The following is a 15,461-nucleotide window of genomic DNA, read 5'->3' as shown; positions in this document are numbered from 1 at the left end:
CTTTGTGATGATGGTATAACCTGCATTAGAAAAGATTTATTTTGTGATGGAGTGTTGGACTGCCCGGATGGTTCAGATGAATCTGAAAAAAGATGTGGTAAGATTGTAAACCCCTGTAAATAAGTCTTTTTAAACATATTTAAACTGGTCAGTAGTTTGTAAATAGTTTATAGACAATAAACTGCACAGTGAAGTCCAAATCAATTCTACTAAAAGTAATAACGAGAATGATTGTTATAATCTTTATCTTGTAAATGGAAACAATTTTCTTTAAAATTCTCATTAATGAAGAATATGTTTAATAAATAATGAAGAAATATTACAATCTGGCTATATTAATATAAAATAATATGGAAATTATTTTTACTATATAAATATTAATAATATAAATAAATATAATGTAAATTATAAAATAATATAGAAATGTCACGTGAAGTTGTGTACCAATAATATCAAATAATGTTCTTTCCAAATAAATTAAAATTGTGACACTGTACAGACATAAAGTCACGTTACCTAGTGTCAGAAACCACCTAATGGCATATCTGGAGTCAGAAGAGAGGTTTCTCTTTTGATTCCGGCATTAAGACTATCATCGTACAAAACACTACGAACAGCTTTTCCCGGCTTACTGTGTACACTCAGATTGGCGAGTGTGACTGCTGCCACGGCATGATGGAGCCCCGGCAGGAGCTCTAACTCTTTGTTGGCCACCCACCTGCCACTCACTACACCGAGCGCTAGGGAGTGGGAGTGTCTGTATGACTCTGACACAAATGTTTGAGCTGCTGGCACCACAACGGGAGATGCAAGAGGGTGATGTGAAAATCTGGGCAACTGGCTCTAGGTGGCCCTGCTTGAGCAGGGGGTTGGACCAGATGACCTCCAGAGGTCTCTTCCAACCTCAACCCTTCTGTCATTCTGTGAAAATCTTACAAACCTGAAGCCTGACTGGTTTTTCACGGAAAAAGTTTATAACCTTCAGCGTCAGTGAGTTTGTTTGCCTTTATCTGACTGCCTAGTTTCCCTGACCGCCTTTTTGTGCAGAGCAGCCACTGCTCCATGTAGCAGTGAAAACTGTGAAATTTTACCAAGGAGCCTGACCATGTTGCTGCTTACCAAAGTACATGTGCAGCTTTTTGGTGGGGAGGCACATGTGTTAATGTTGTCTGCATTGCTCTTCACAGTCTCAGCTCTCAGTTAAAAGTCTCTTGCAAAGAGAACTTTGCAAATGTTTTAGAAGTTGGAGTAATTAACTCCCTGAGTGTTTTGTTTGTTTGTTTTTGAAATGTAGAATTTGGTGCTAGAAATCTGGAAAGCTTGTTTCCCTTCCGCTGTGAGAACAGCCTTCTGAGCTTTCCTGAGAATAATGGTGGGGCAGCCTGGTCTGAGCTTTCAGAAACATGTAAAATGCTGGGCTCTGGTTTAAAAACAAAGCAAGTAAAAGACCAATTTTTTTTAAAGAATCTGCAAACCTGATTCTGGTGGCAAGGTGACCCTTTCTGCCAGAAGTGGAATTTTCTTCAGAAAAAAAAATGTGAATTGCAGACCTGTACATTACCTGCATTTTTCTGAGTGCAGCCAACTCAGAAGGGAGACTTAGTTGAACTTTTTGGGGAATATATCCATCAAAATACTTCAGTAGAATATCCACTGAAACACATCCAAATGTCTATTTAGCATAACAGCTGCATCGAGCTACATCATAACAATGATGGGCTCTCACCAGGTCCCTCTACAGTTGAGGAAATCAGAAGATCCTAAAGTAGCCTCAGCCAGACCTTTGTTCCGCTGTAAGTGTTAAGGTAGCACAACCCCAAAGAGTTATTCAGTCATTCATTTTCTACCATCATGTTTTAAGCCATGGATTTTGTTTGGGGTATTTGTTTATTTTGTTTTGTTTTGGTTTATTTCATTTTATTTTAGATATAGCTAAATGAAAAAATGCAGATCCTTATAGTTAAAAAGTAGTATTATACATCTCATCAAAATGAATGCCTTTTAGTTACTAAGAATGATTAGGTCTGAGTTTACAAGTTTTGCTCACATTTTATTAAAGATATTAGTCAGACCTGTTACATAGGACAGAATTTAATTGATATTCATACATTGGTAGATACAGAGAAAAATAAGCTCACCTACTTGCAGTCAAAGCTATGTAGACATGATTCAGCTGTGGCCTGGAGGCTACACAGTGATTTAAGTTATGAATTGTGCCTGTAGAGTAGAGTTGTTGAGCTGAGGCATTGCCTCCTATGCGCGTGGCTTTTGGATCTGGTTTGCATCTCTCCCCGAATCTCTACCAAATAGAAGTTGTGAATGCCCTGCTCCTTTGTAACTGAGGATATTATTTCTTAATCACTGTTTTAACAGTCACTAAAGAATATGCACAATTGAGCTGAAAATTTCAGGAATGTGCATACAAGTAAAAATAGACAGAATGTCCACTTCAGGGAGCTGGATGATTTGCCCCATCAGTGATCTTCACTGATGCCTGGTATTTCCAAGCAATTCATTCCGTTACCATTAGTTTAGCAGTTTCAGCTCATAACCTTACAGAAAGACAATTCTGGCTGGAGGACAAATTGTTGCTCCATGACTCTTATGTCACATTTTCAGTCTTAAAATTTTCCATCCAAAACCCCAGAGCTTTTCTAAATTTATATATTTAGGTTCCTTAGCAGACTTTGCAAAACCAGTGGAATGAGTGGCAATAAGCCATATGCACGTTTGGGATACCTGACAATTTTTCCACTTCTTTGATTTTTCACTTCTGTCCCATCCCTAGAGTAACTCAATACACTCATATAAAAGCTAAAATTGTCTAGATTTTCAGAAGTGCTTCAGAGTTTCACAGTGAGATTTACAGCCAATTCATAGTTCGTGCTGCAAGTGCTCTTGCACACAACGGAGTTGTTGCCCTTTAAACAACTTGGTTTGTTTTTTCATCTTGATTATTATTCCCTCTAGTACTTCTGATTTTAGAATATGTTAGTGATTTTAAAATATAGGATACAAGGGTGAATTTTAACAGTCTCTTCCTGTATTAGACAGAATTCAGGAAAATCTCAGATTCTCAGCAGAGATTCAGGCACCTTCATTTTTTTGGTTTTATTGATTAAAATTATCTTGAAAGGTTTCTTTCTGGCTCTGCAATGCAGTGCAGTAACAAAAGGCATTGCAAAAGTGCAGTTAGCAATTTCAATGAAAGGGTCTCTAGAGAAATGTGAAAGTCTGAACAGCATCTATTAATAATGGCTGACATTGCTGAAAAGCAGCCAGGTGGCACATAAGTGTAAGGAAAGGGAGACTGGAGGCTGCTCCCAGGAGGTGTTTCTCTCTGCAGACTCTCTTTGCAGTTATTATATGTCTAGGCTAACATTTTGTGATTACCTACCTCACAGCATCACTACGGTACTGAGAGAGATTAATCATATGTAAGCCAGGAAGTAATGTACTGCCCTTGGCAGGGAAAGGTCCTGTCAAGTGAAATGTGTGGGCTTGATCTGACCAGTTTGGGGAGCTTCTCCCTGCAATTCAAGGGTAACAGGATTAAGCCCTCCGAATGTGCAACATAAGTAAATAGAAATGGACAGCAAGATGCATGTTGGGGAAGCAGTGAAAGTGGTTCCTAGAAAAGATGTCTACTGTCTCATTAAGAGAACAACTGAGGCTTTTCTGAGGGCTCCAGGAGAAGCAGAAATGTAGTGACTTCTGTGACCCTGTCCGCCTTTGACCACAGCTGCCTCCTCCCTGCAACGAGGAAGCACTGGGAGGTTCTTCAGGGAAATAGGAGCAGTCCCAGCTATCTTCCTGCTCATTCATGAGATACTAAGCACTGACTATTGCTAGGCTGTGGATGAGCAGCCTAAGGACTTTTGCCTGAATCTTTCTGTCCCGTTTCAAGTTACTCACTGTCTCTTAACAGATAAGAAGAAACAAATAAAAGGAAACAAGAAGAACAGAAATGAATTGTTGACAAGAGCAAACTTTTGTCATTATTTTTATTAGAACAGTATGCTGTATCTCTTTTTATTACTGCCAGTGCTATAAACTCCTTTTTAGATCAGGATGTGTCTTGCTAATCGCTTGGTAACAGTACCACTTTTTTGCACACTTCATTAATAACAAGCTGGGCGCTTTCCTTCTTCTCACACTGATTTTATTCTTCTCAATGGGAAACGGTTGTAAATATTAGCCCGTTGGTAAAGACAGGAAACACATGAATTAAAGTGGACAGAAAAAGTACTTCTATACCAATACTCAGCTCTAAAGCTGTAGCCTATTCTGATAAAAAGGTTATACATACTAGTAACTCTCTCTTTCATGGACCTTTTTTCTCCACGTATTTAAAATCTTACATGTTCTGTTTTCCTCTCAAAGGCCATGAAGATTGCAAAAGGGAATATGTTTCTATTCCAGCTTATGCATTAGACTAATCATCGTTAGTGAAGTTCATTCTGCACAGTCTTTATTAACAGTGCATGCCTGAGCCTGACTGAAACAAAGCTTAATTTTTATGTTGTGTTTGCTACAGTGGTAGTCAGAAAGAATTTTGCACTTATAAAATGAAAGACAAGGAGCCCGGATTTATCATTTTATGTATCATTTCCCAGAGGGGGACTATGCTCAATAAAATTTCCATTTAATTTTCAATGTGATTGATTATTCATAATTTGGATAGTCATTATAGGTATGATTTCATTTCTGATGTTAATGAAAAGCTCTATCTAAATTCTGATTATCTGCCTTAAATTGATGAACTTGTCCTTACATCTCCAGAAAATCATGTACGGTACTGATTTTATCCTTGTTTGAAAGCCCTATGATGCTTTCTGAAAAACTGAAGAAAAACCATCTTCAGACAGATTCCTAACATAATGTTCAAGAGATGCAGCAAAAGCTTCAACAGTGCTTCAGTGTCTGCTGAAATAAAATAACTCTACATGAATTAGCATTTCCAATCTTGCTGAGGCTTAAAAATACTTCTTTTTTTAAATAACTGATTTTTAAACTGAAGAACATGAGTAGAATGCAATAACAGCACCAAGGAAATAAAACTAATAAAAGCTTTTTGAAAAAATATGTGATGATGGATGATATTTACCTCAGATGAATGAATTCGATAGCTGGCAGGAAACTTGGGATATCCACTTATCTCTTTGAATACTTAGTAATATATAAGGCAGGGAACTAGGAAGCTCATAAAAGTAGAGATAGCGATAGCCAACCGTATCCCTTCTGGCTTTTATTCACATGATATCAAATTGTTTCTGGTAGTGCAAACACAGTTTCCTGATTTAAAGGAGCTATAGATAAGAACTGTTAAGGCAAGATCCTGTTTCCTTACAAATGTATAAAATAAAATGAAAGAGAGTTGGATTCGTTGAATCCAACTGTTGGATTGGAATTATTTGGATTGGTTTGGACTAGTTTGATAGTTGGATTGTCTCTAATTTAAAAGTGAATTATCTGTACGGCTTTTCTTCTCATATAGTACTTTGAGATCAAATAGTCATGGGAATTAGAAGTGGGAGTAAGTTGGTAGTGTGTTTTACTTTGTCTTCCCCTTGTTGCTTACAAAGCATTTCCAAGGTAATCCCTGTAAACCAATACCTAAGGTTGCCCTCATCTTGGCTCTGATTCTGTTTTTCAAATGGCATTTTAACAAATGTTCTTCATTATATCTTTACAGCTGCAGTTTGTGACGGAAAATTTATGTTGACTGATTCCTCTGGGTTTTTTCACTCTATGAATTATCCAAAACCGTATAATGCAAATATTGTTTGCCAATGGATTATACTGTAAGCCATTTTCCAATAATTTTCTACCTAACATTTTTTTGATTATGAGGTGATATTGTTCCCTGCACATCAACCTTATGCCATTTGTTTGTATTCCCAAATAACCCAGCATGGAAAATATGTAATAGCATTTTCTCCTTTGGATTTATGTAACTTTTCTTTAAAAACTCGCATGCCTAAACCCCATAACTATATCAATAATTTTCCCACTTACAAAAATTCTTAGGTATGATTTTGAGAAATCTTGTGTATTATATGCATGCACAGGAACATATTTGTAAGTTCAAAATAAATCACATAACTCAAAATAGTTGCAAGATATTTATTTCAAAGTATTACAGTAAATACTAGTCTTTAGGTGATGGTTTTATATGATATAACTGTTACTAACACATGGAATTTTCAAGAATTCCCTTGTAATTTATGGGTACACATTTCATCTGGGAGTTAACAGTACCTGTGCTCCTAAGTCATTTAGGAATATATTTTAAAAGTGCATGAGTATCATTTGACATAATAGCACCAAATGCCTTTTAAGCTAGAGGCACAAGAAGTGGAATTTGTTTAATCAAGGATACGTACCTACAGGGAGGGACAGCTATTTGACTCTGACACTCTAGGTCCACTTCATAGGCCAGGGAGAAAAAAAACATAGCCATAGTATGTGATAAATCTCATCCTAAAGTACAAATCTAAATTAAGTTAGATGATTGCAAGTTGGAAGCTCCTAAAAATCCCTACAATGACTGCCAATTCAGAATTTACTGCTTTGAAAGATAGTAATTCTTATTATGGCTTTGTAATAATGGTCATTCTTTGAATCTGAGAAGTATTAATTTGGTAGAAGAGTGTCAAAGGAGATTAAGGAAACGCCTTTAAAATTGGATAAGATTTGTACTTCTCATTCCCAAGGCTCCTTTGAAAGTGCTAGCCTTTGAGTTTGTTCAGCACTTTCATCTTCACCTTGACACTTCAGGAAAAAGTCATGGTTTTCCTTCTGTTTAGTACATTTGTTCCTTCTCGTCTTCAGCAATACTATTCACCAATAATTACTGGCTACACCTGGTTTTAAAATATAGGTGTGTCACAGGAAAAGCACAAGATTGTATGTTCAGAATACAAGCCTGACTTGTTCCTCAGTTCAAGGTGTCGCAGCATTTGAGCATGATAAATAGTCATCTCAAGTGCGCTACTGCCTTCTAAACTGTTAATTTTGCTTCAGACGCTGCTATAGCTGCAAGAAGCATTGTATTAGGTAGATATCTATACCAGGTATGTAGCTAACAAAAGTTTAATTTTGGAAAGAATCATGAGAATCATTGCAAATAATGTAGTACAGGTGCTGCAGATCTGTGTAATTACAGATTGATCAATGACAAAAACAACCATCTGGTTTTATTTTCCAGTTATCTGCTTTAAAAAAATCTGGCAACAACGACAGTTAAGGCCTGAAAAATTTAAGCTGGTACTCAAATTTTGTCTCCCTTTCAAACAGAATTGTTTCTGTGAGGGAACCTTTTAGGTTTTCCAGTAACCAATGAGTGACATTTTGTCCTATTATTTTTAGTATCCCTATAAAAATGCGTTAAAAGTCACCCTATAATACATCCAAGATTTGATTTCTCTTCTGCCTTTGTTTGTCTAGAAAGATTTCCCCACTACCTTTAGGAAAAGTTCTTACCTTTTCACCCCATTTAACTCCTCCCCAAATGAAGATGTAATTTCCTCTCCTTTTAAAAGTAAGAGCAGTATGCTCAATATTTCCCTAAAAGATTAGCTTCCTGAAAGATTACCTTTCAACTATATGTTTTACTCTTTCAAACCGAGGATATTTTTTTCCTATGGAGAAATATATAACCAAAAAAAACCCCAAATGCAAATATTAAAATATTTACTTCACGCTTCTCTACTAATTGGTACTGATAAGCACCAGCAGATTGCTGTTGAAAAGCTGTCTTCATTGGGTCTCTCAATTCCAGAAAACAACAAATAGTGGTATAGGTCGCTAAGCTGATTGTGATAGTAGGGTTTTACAATTTGGACTACCACATATGTTTAGTGGAAAGGCAATGGGAGAACTACTTAAATATAGATTACTGAAAGAACATAACTGCAGCAAAATAAAACCCAGCATTTTTTACACTTTAGTTAAAGTGACTTTTGTTATTAAACTTACTGGGTGATGGTTAGGTTTGATAATGTGTTCCCAAATGGTGGGTTTGAGATCCTCAAACCTTCATGCAAATCCTGTTTTTGTCATAAGAGACATTATTTTGGACTTTCAGGAGATAGATTTTGATATCTTGCTGATATCAAATTGATATCATATTGATACCATGATACCATTCCTCTGACTTTAGGAAGTCTATCTGAGCAGTGAGATGTTATCTATTCATAACATGTATTAAAAAGTAATTTTAAATTAATGAGATGCAGAGAAAAAAAAACACAAAAAAACTGTTCAGCTGACTATCACATTCTAGAGTTTAGAAGATTCAGTTCCTAAAATATACTTAACTCTAGTGAGTAAAATAGTATTTCTACTACTTCTACTGTTACAAAAGCTTTATGCCCTATTCCTTTGGTGATTTTACAAACTAGAAGTTAGCCAAATAGGTCATCTTGATTAATAATCTTGATTAATGTAATTTCACATTGTTTCTGAACATAACATCATTCAAGCATGCAATGAATTTACTACAGTCAAAAAAAGATTACTAGAACATGACTTTCGGTTTTGAGGTTTATTTTTCTCTTGTTATCTTAGAGTGCCTCAAGGGTTATCCATTAAACTGAACTTCACTTCTTTTGATACACAACAATATGCAGACAATTTAAATATTTTTGAAGGTATAGGACAAAACAAGATTTTAAGAGGTAAGGTTATTTTTCAGCTAATAGTACTTTTCCATTAATAAAACTTAAGTGGTAAAACAAGCATTTTGAAGTGAAAAAAATTACATGCGTATGTTTAAGTGGGAGAATGCATCTGTGTAACGTTACCCTGTTAGACAATTGATCGTAATATACATATCTACTCTTATGAAGTGACCAGATAAATGCTTCCCTAAATATATTAAGAAATCTATACTTTTTTTTTTTTAAGATCGTATTTGAACAATCTTGATAACTTGACCAGAGTCTTATGGGGTCCATGTTTCATTGGAAATATGTTGTCAGAAGATCCTGTAACATCACACACAGTGACATAAAATGAAAGCATCTAAACTGAAACTGTTGGGAGCAGTACTATGATACTCCCTGAAATTCATTACAAGCATGGCATTGCTTTCCTCAGACCTTGAAATATTAGTAATACCTTATCTCTGTCTCTATATTCTATTCTGGAAAACTGGGATTTTGCCCATTTTCCACAAGACTCAGTCTATCCAGCTGAATTCCATCAGAGGTGGAATACATATACTTGAAGATAAATATATAGAGATAAGTCAGGAAGGTATATTATTATTTGTCCTTATTTTTGGAAGCAAGGAGAGAATGGGAATGAGAAATAGTAAAAGACTCATAAAAGAAAGAATGGAGAAATTCTACCCTTTCGGTACCGCTTTGAATTTGACCCCCCTTTGGAATTTCAATTTAGATGTGAGAGATTGCTTCAATAATATTCTCTGCAGCAACCATTAACTTGCATGGTTTTAAGGACTGCTGTGGAGATGACCACTGACACCACAAAGACAATGTTAAAGGCTGTCCTTCAGTGTATTGCCTAAAACTTTGCAGTTTGAAGGGTAGATTTCCAGGTATTGGAAATACCAAATGTAGAGGAAAGAAGGACTACAAGACATTTCCAGATTAAGACTCTCCACTTAAGTAAGTAAAAGAACCTGAGAAGGAGGAAGGAAAAGAACGCACATATAATTAAAAGTGTGAAAGATGATGCCCATTGTCTTTCCTTAATAATTTGGCACTGTTTCAAATATATAGCATTACAAGTAGGTAAACAGCTCCTCCTCAGAAAAGCAAAATCTCTTTGTCTGTGCAAAATTGGGCAAGGACTTCAGAAGAGAAAGAGCAGAGGCAAAAACTTTCACAGAACAGTGAGGAATTCAGGATTTTCTTTATCCTAGTCTAGTCTAGGTCACTAGTCTAACTGTTGTTGCCTGGCATCATATCAGCTTTAGATGGAGGAGAAACTATTTTACTCTGTGATGACTTGTATCGATCCTTTCATTTCACACATAAGGAATTTATATGAGTGAATTTAAATTAGTTTAGAATTTAAAGTCAAAATTTAGATTTATTGTACCATAGAATCATAGAACTGGCCAGGTTGGACAGGACCTTGAAAGATCCTCTGGTCCAACCTTTCATAGAAAAGGGAGCTTAGATGAGATTATCTAGCACCCTGTCCAGTTGCTTCTCAGAACATTGCAATTGTTCCTGTGCTATATGCCTTCATGCATACATCACAAAATGAAATTCCTATGTAATTTCACAGTTTCCTCACTCTTTGAATACCTGTAAGTGTATGTGCTAATTATTAAACTGTGAGAATAAGTACATATAACAAAAATATGTAATCAATACTGTGATTCTAGAATTTCAGAGTGCATATCTGTGAATTTTGAGAACATTTACAGCATAATAAGCATGGTTATGAAGATTATAGTGCTGAATATGTGTACTATAAGAGACGTTTCTCCAATAGGTGATATCCATATTGATGGATATGAGAGATGGGATATGCAGAATACTTACATGGCAGCCGAACAGCTAAATGCCTTCAGGGTTTTGAAGCTATTGTAGGCAGGATCACAGTACAAGAGGGAAGGCATTCTTTAAGACTCAAAAAGCTAATCCACTGTGTTTTTGTGACAGCACTGGGAATTTTAATGTGCATGGGATTGTTTTGGCTCTAACTATATTATTATTCATTTGTTCTCAGCTTCTCTGTCAGGGGCTAATCCTGAGACAATTTACATTTTTTCTCATGAGGCTACAGCACAGTTTATATCCGATTATTCTGAAAATTACAACGGCTTTAATGCAACGTACACTACATTTAATGCAAATGAACTAAACAGTAAGTGTTCTTTTTTTGTGTGTCTGTTATCCTGAAAGTTTGGTGAAACTATATTTTCAGCTTGAGAAAATGGAGATGAAAAGGAAAGCAGTATTTTCTGGCCCCAGTCCACTAACTAGATCCACTTTGAGAAATTTCATACTATTTTAAAGATCAAATCACTGATTTCAATAAGACTGTCCACAGGTTTACAGACCTGTATCTAGCAGTAGGGTGATGCCTTACAAAGTTAATCTGTTTAAATAAGAGTAAAACTCTGGCCATATCTCCATCAGATTCCTCTCAGCAAGTAATGAACACTGTTGAATCACTGACACTAATCATTATTCTGTGATCGCCTGACAGTACCTGCTCTCCAGAGTTTCTGAAGTCCTAACTCATTGCCACAAGTAGCAGTCCCGAATGGTAAAACCAACATTCAGGAAAATACCTGCTTCAGTAAATAGGCAGTGGAAAAAGTCCAGATGCAGTAAATCTACAGTGGCGACAAAATGCAGCAGTATGACTCATGGATTGGTGTTCTTTAGTAGTCGGAAAAAAGTTTAGATGCAGATTGGACAAGTGAAGGCTTCTTCATCCGCTAAAGTTTGAGCAGGATGTGAATAGGGGATGTGACTGGGAAGGGATATGCTGCAGGAAGCATCCAGAGTGCCAGCAAACTCTTGTCGTGTGGAAGCCCTTGTTGGGGGCTGACCTGCATTTCAAGGCACCATGAAAAGACACCGAGCAAAATATTATGGGAAGAAGAGTGATAAGGATGTTGCAGCAGATATATGTGAGCAAAGAAGGAGCAAAGGAGAAGGACAAGGAAAGGGGCATCCCTGGTGCCTGGAACACAGCACTTCTGAGCATTCAGCTCTGGTGGTGAGCCCTTTCAGCTGGAGCAATCCAGGCCTTGGCAAAGAAAAGAAGAAAAAAGCAGGGTTAGCCCTTGGTGTTAGCTATGCAATGGGTCCTTTCTCATTCCCCCACCACATTACTGGTGAAGGATGAAAAAAGAAGGTTGATGAATGAGTGCAAGGGCATGTAGGGCCACCTTCAGCAATAGTGTTTTGTTAACAAGTACAAATGACACATTTATTTGAGCAATTATGTTGCATTGCATAGAAGAGGAAATTGAGTCACTGTGGGCTGCAGTTTTCAAACATATTTAAAAATTTACATGGTTCGTCACTCATTCTTACGTAATTCAGAGAAAATACTTAACGTCTCTGTCATTTTTATTTACTAGAGGTTCTCATTCACAGATTATGAGAAAATCAATTGCACTTTTGAAGATGGCTTTTGTTACTGGATACAAGATTTAGATGATGATTCAGACTGGGAGAGAGTTCAGGGCCCTACCTTTCCCTTTATGAGTGGTCCTGATTTTGATCATACATTTGGCAACATGTCGGGTAAGATCAAATACAAGTTGCTTGCAGATTAAAAGAAAAGTTTGATTTAGCTTATGTTATACCACTGTACAATGGATTCCTCATAGTTGTATTGTTGGGATGTAATTTTATTCTGCCATAAAAATGAGTCAGGGCTACCAGACAAAACATTTTATGCTGTGGAACTATATCAAAACTAAAGGAAGAAATAAAGGAATATATAAAGTGATTAAAGTGTGAGGTATTGAAAAGTTTCATGCTATTAATATGCCAAAGTGCCTTATCTGAGAAAGGAATTTCTATTATGCAACAGCGTTATAGGTCAAATAACTGCATGTTTGCCTTAAGGAAAAAAACAAGTGTAGTTACATTTTAGGGAAATCCCTTCTATTTCATCCCTATCTACTGGTGACATCCTCATGGTTGTCACAGAATAATTTTGATTTAACATAAAGTCGATCTGCAGGGTACATAGGGCACCTGTGTCCCCAGTTAGAATCGCCCACCAAACACACTAATTTTCAACCCGTGCAAAACACACAAACACTCCAGAAACTTTTATAGCAAAACAACTTAATTGGAAGAGTGACCATATCAAATGTGGATTTTAATTAAAAAGACAATACTGATATGAATCAGATTTGATCAGAATCATCATGAATGCTTATCCCACAATTAGACTCTGAAAAGTTTTTTCTGCTTTAACAGGAAAACCAAACAATCTCTTTCTCAGCTGATTTGTCAGTCCAGCTAAAACTAATTAACATAATTTGGATTTTGCAATGGTTATATGTATTCTATGCAAGACTTATACAGAACTTATTCAGTGACAAATAACTGGAAAAATTGCAAGTTATTCTGGAAGAAGTTACTCCCAGGAAAAGAAAAATATTATTCAGCATATTATTAGATAGAAATTATTCACCTCTCTCTGAGTAAATGCACATTTTCTAAACAATGTTCAGAACACTGTTTTATCTTCCCACTTGACTCCTAGAATACAAATCAGATGAAAGAACATAAAATTTGTTTAATAAAACACTCGGTAATGATTTCTAGCTCTCTTGAAAATGCTAATTTATTTCAGGTGCTCTCTGTTTCATTGTGCTAGATCTAAACTGACGTATGTAATGTTGCTATTATATTGAATATTCAAATTCTACAACCTACATTTGAAGTAAAAATGGGAGCTGCATCATTACTATCTAGCTATTACACACATTCAGTGAGAGTGTATTTTTGTTTTGCTGCTCTTGAAAAGCAAAGCACTTGATACATACTCAACAATTGATTCTGAATGCCCAGAGAATTGATGAAACAAAGACAGAGAACTGTCACTTTGACTATATGAAGACCTTTTCTGTAAAAGAATGTTATGCTCATTTTCTTAAAGCTAGACACCATGTCTATTTCAATGTATGCTTTCTAAGTCAACACAGGAAATGAAAGGCCTGATTCAGATTTCAGACTAATTTTCAGGTACTTTAACCTCCCACATGAAAAAGCTAGCTAATCCAGAAGTATAAATAACAGAATATAGTATATGTAATTTAAATTATATAATTATATTTATATTTATTTGTAGATTCTATGAATAGAATATTTGCATATATGTATATATGTATTAGATAGAATAAAATCTAAGATTGCAGACATGATTTCAATAAAGCAAGAATTTTACTTTAGGACTTTTAATTCTGCCTGATTTTGCTTTTTTTGTGACAAATCACAATGCTTCTGCAGCTTGGCATCACATTATATTTCCATATGACAGCAAGAAGTTCAAATTCCCAGCTGCAAGGAATTAATTCAGAAAAAGCTAAAAACCCAATTTCCCCAAATAATGTTTTTTTTCTTTTTTATAATGTTTCACCTCGCTATAAAATATTCATGTAGTCATTCTCTCACCCCCCTCAACACACAACCCATATTTCCCATTATTACGTGGATAAAAATTATAAAAATGTCAGGAAGTTCTTCTGCAAAATCACAAGCAATGTCAAACAGGAAGACATTTTTATAAACTAAGTAGAAATCACTCAGGTGAATCGCTGCCTTCACTAAATAAAAGGCAGATCTCCCACTGACTTCAGAAGGACTAGTTTCCCATTTCATGTCTAGTTCTGAGGAGGGTACGACAAGCTTAAAAGCTCATTTTAATATGTCGTTGACTGATGAATATAACTTGGGATAATCATTCACATTTATTGTGTCAGGTATCTTCCAAGTTATGCAACACCATCTGTGCTTGATATTACTGATATTATTTTTAATGTAAAAACTCTCATTTAAACAAAAAATCAGTAATTCTGTACTGACTAAAATGTACTCGTTATCTTGCAGGCTTTTATATTTCAACACCCATAGGACTTGGATTTGGAGAAGAGAGAGTCCGCATTCTGAGTTTGCCTTTGGTCTCTTCAGATTCATCTTGTCTAAGCTTTTGGTATTCTTACATAATTCCTAAACATATACTTTGTTTAAGAATAAAATCAAATAGCTTTCTTTCATATATAATATTAATCCAAGTCAGTGTGCCAGCAATACAAGCCTGCTTCTGTTTGGATTTCCATGATCAGTCTCAACTCCGGGCCTGAAAATTTGACTCCTTTATAGGTCTGATTCTTGCAGTTAGCTTTGAAGTATTTTCTTTTTCACCCTGCATCCATTACTCACTTCTATACAGAAATGATATTAAGAATCCCTGAAATGTTTTTTGTCATGAAACTTAACTAGGCCTCTGCAGAAAATATAGCGAAGTACCAAGTAAAACTTCCAGATGTAATCTGAACATCTGATTCATTTCATTTTCATGCTCACTGCAAATTAGTCCTAATTCCATAAAACTGTTTATAAAATAAAAAGCTTGATAGTTTTTCATGAAATTTCACTTTGTTCTAATAATACAAAATTGCTCTTCCCCCTCTAGGTATTTCATGTACAGTACTAATGTTTACTGTTTAAGAGTTAGCATAAGTAATGAGCATGGTTTGGAAAAGATCATTTTCCAGAAAGAAGGAAACTATGGAAACAACTGGAATTACGGACAAGTAACTTTAAACGAAACATCTGATTTTAAGGTTTGTTAAACTGCTAGTTTTTTAAAAAATTTATTTTAGCTAAACTGATAACAGAGTTTTCTGCCAAATAAACCCAATGATCCACAGCTCCAAAGATAATATCTAGTACCATTTACTAATGCATGCCTTCAAATAAATATTAGCATGCAGAAGTCTG

The 15,461-nt window shown here is 35.7% G+C and overlaps 1 protein-coding gene across 1 annotated transcript in view; it reads left to right on the top strand.

The window, feature by feature from the left end:
* Positions 1 to 15,461, top strand: part of TMPRSS15 (transmembrane protease, serine 15) — a 132,361-nt gene that overhangs the window by 87,283 nt on the left and 29,617 nt on the right. Inside the window, exons 7-13 of the mRNA XM_009327894.1 lie at positions 2 to 97; positions 5,696 to 5,804; positions 8,572 to 8,681; positions 10,711 to 10,848; positions 12,096 to 12,245; positions 14,568 to 14,670; positions 15,154 to 15,304. Coding sequence (XP_009326169.1) covers positions 2 to 97; positions 5,696 to 5,804; positions 8,572 to 8,681; positions 10,711 to 10,848; positions 12,096 to 12,245; positions 14,568 to 14,670; positions 15,154 to 15,304 — 857 coding nt within the window. The remainder of the gene's footprint in view (position 1; positions 98 to 5,695; positions 5,805 to 8,571; positions 8,682 to 10,710; positions 10,849 to 12,095; positions 12,246 to 14,567; positions 14,671 to 15,153; positions 15,305 to 15,461) is intronic.

Source organism: Pygoscelis adeliae, unplaced genomic scaffold (assembly GCF_000699105.1).
Source record: "Pygoscelis adeliae isolate BGI_AS28 unplaced genomic scaffold, ASM69910v1 Scaffold14, whole genome shotgun sequence".
Lineage (NCBI taxonomy): Eukaryota > Metazoa > Chordata > Aves > Sphenisciformes > Spheniscidae > Pygoscelis > Pygoscelis adeliae.
This window is presented reverse-complemented; position numbering and strand designations above follow the sequence as displayed.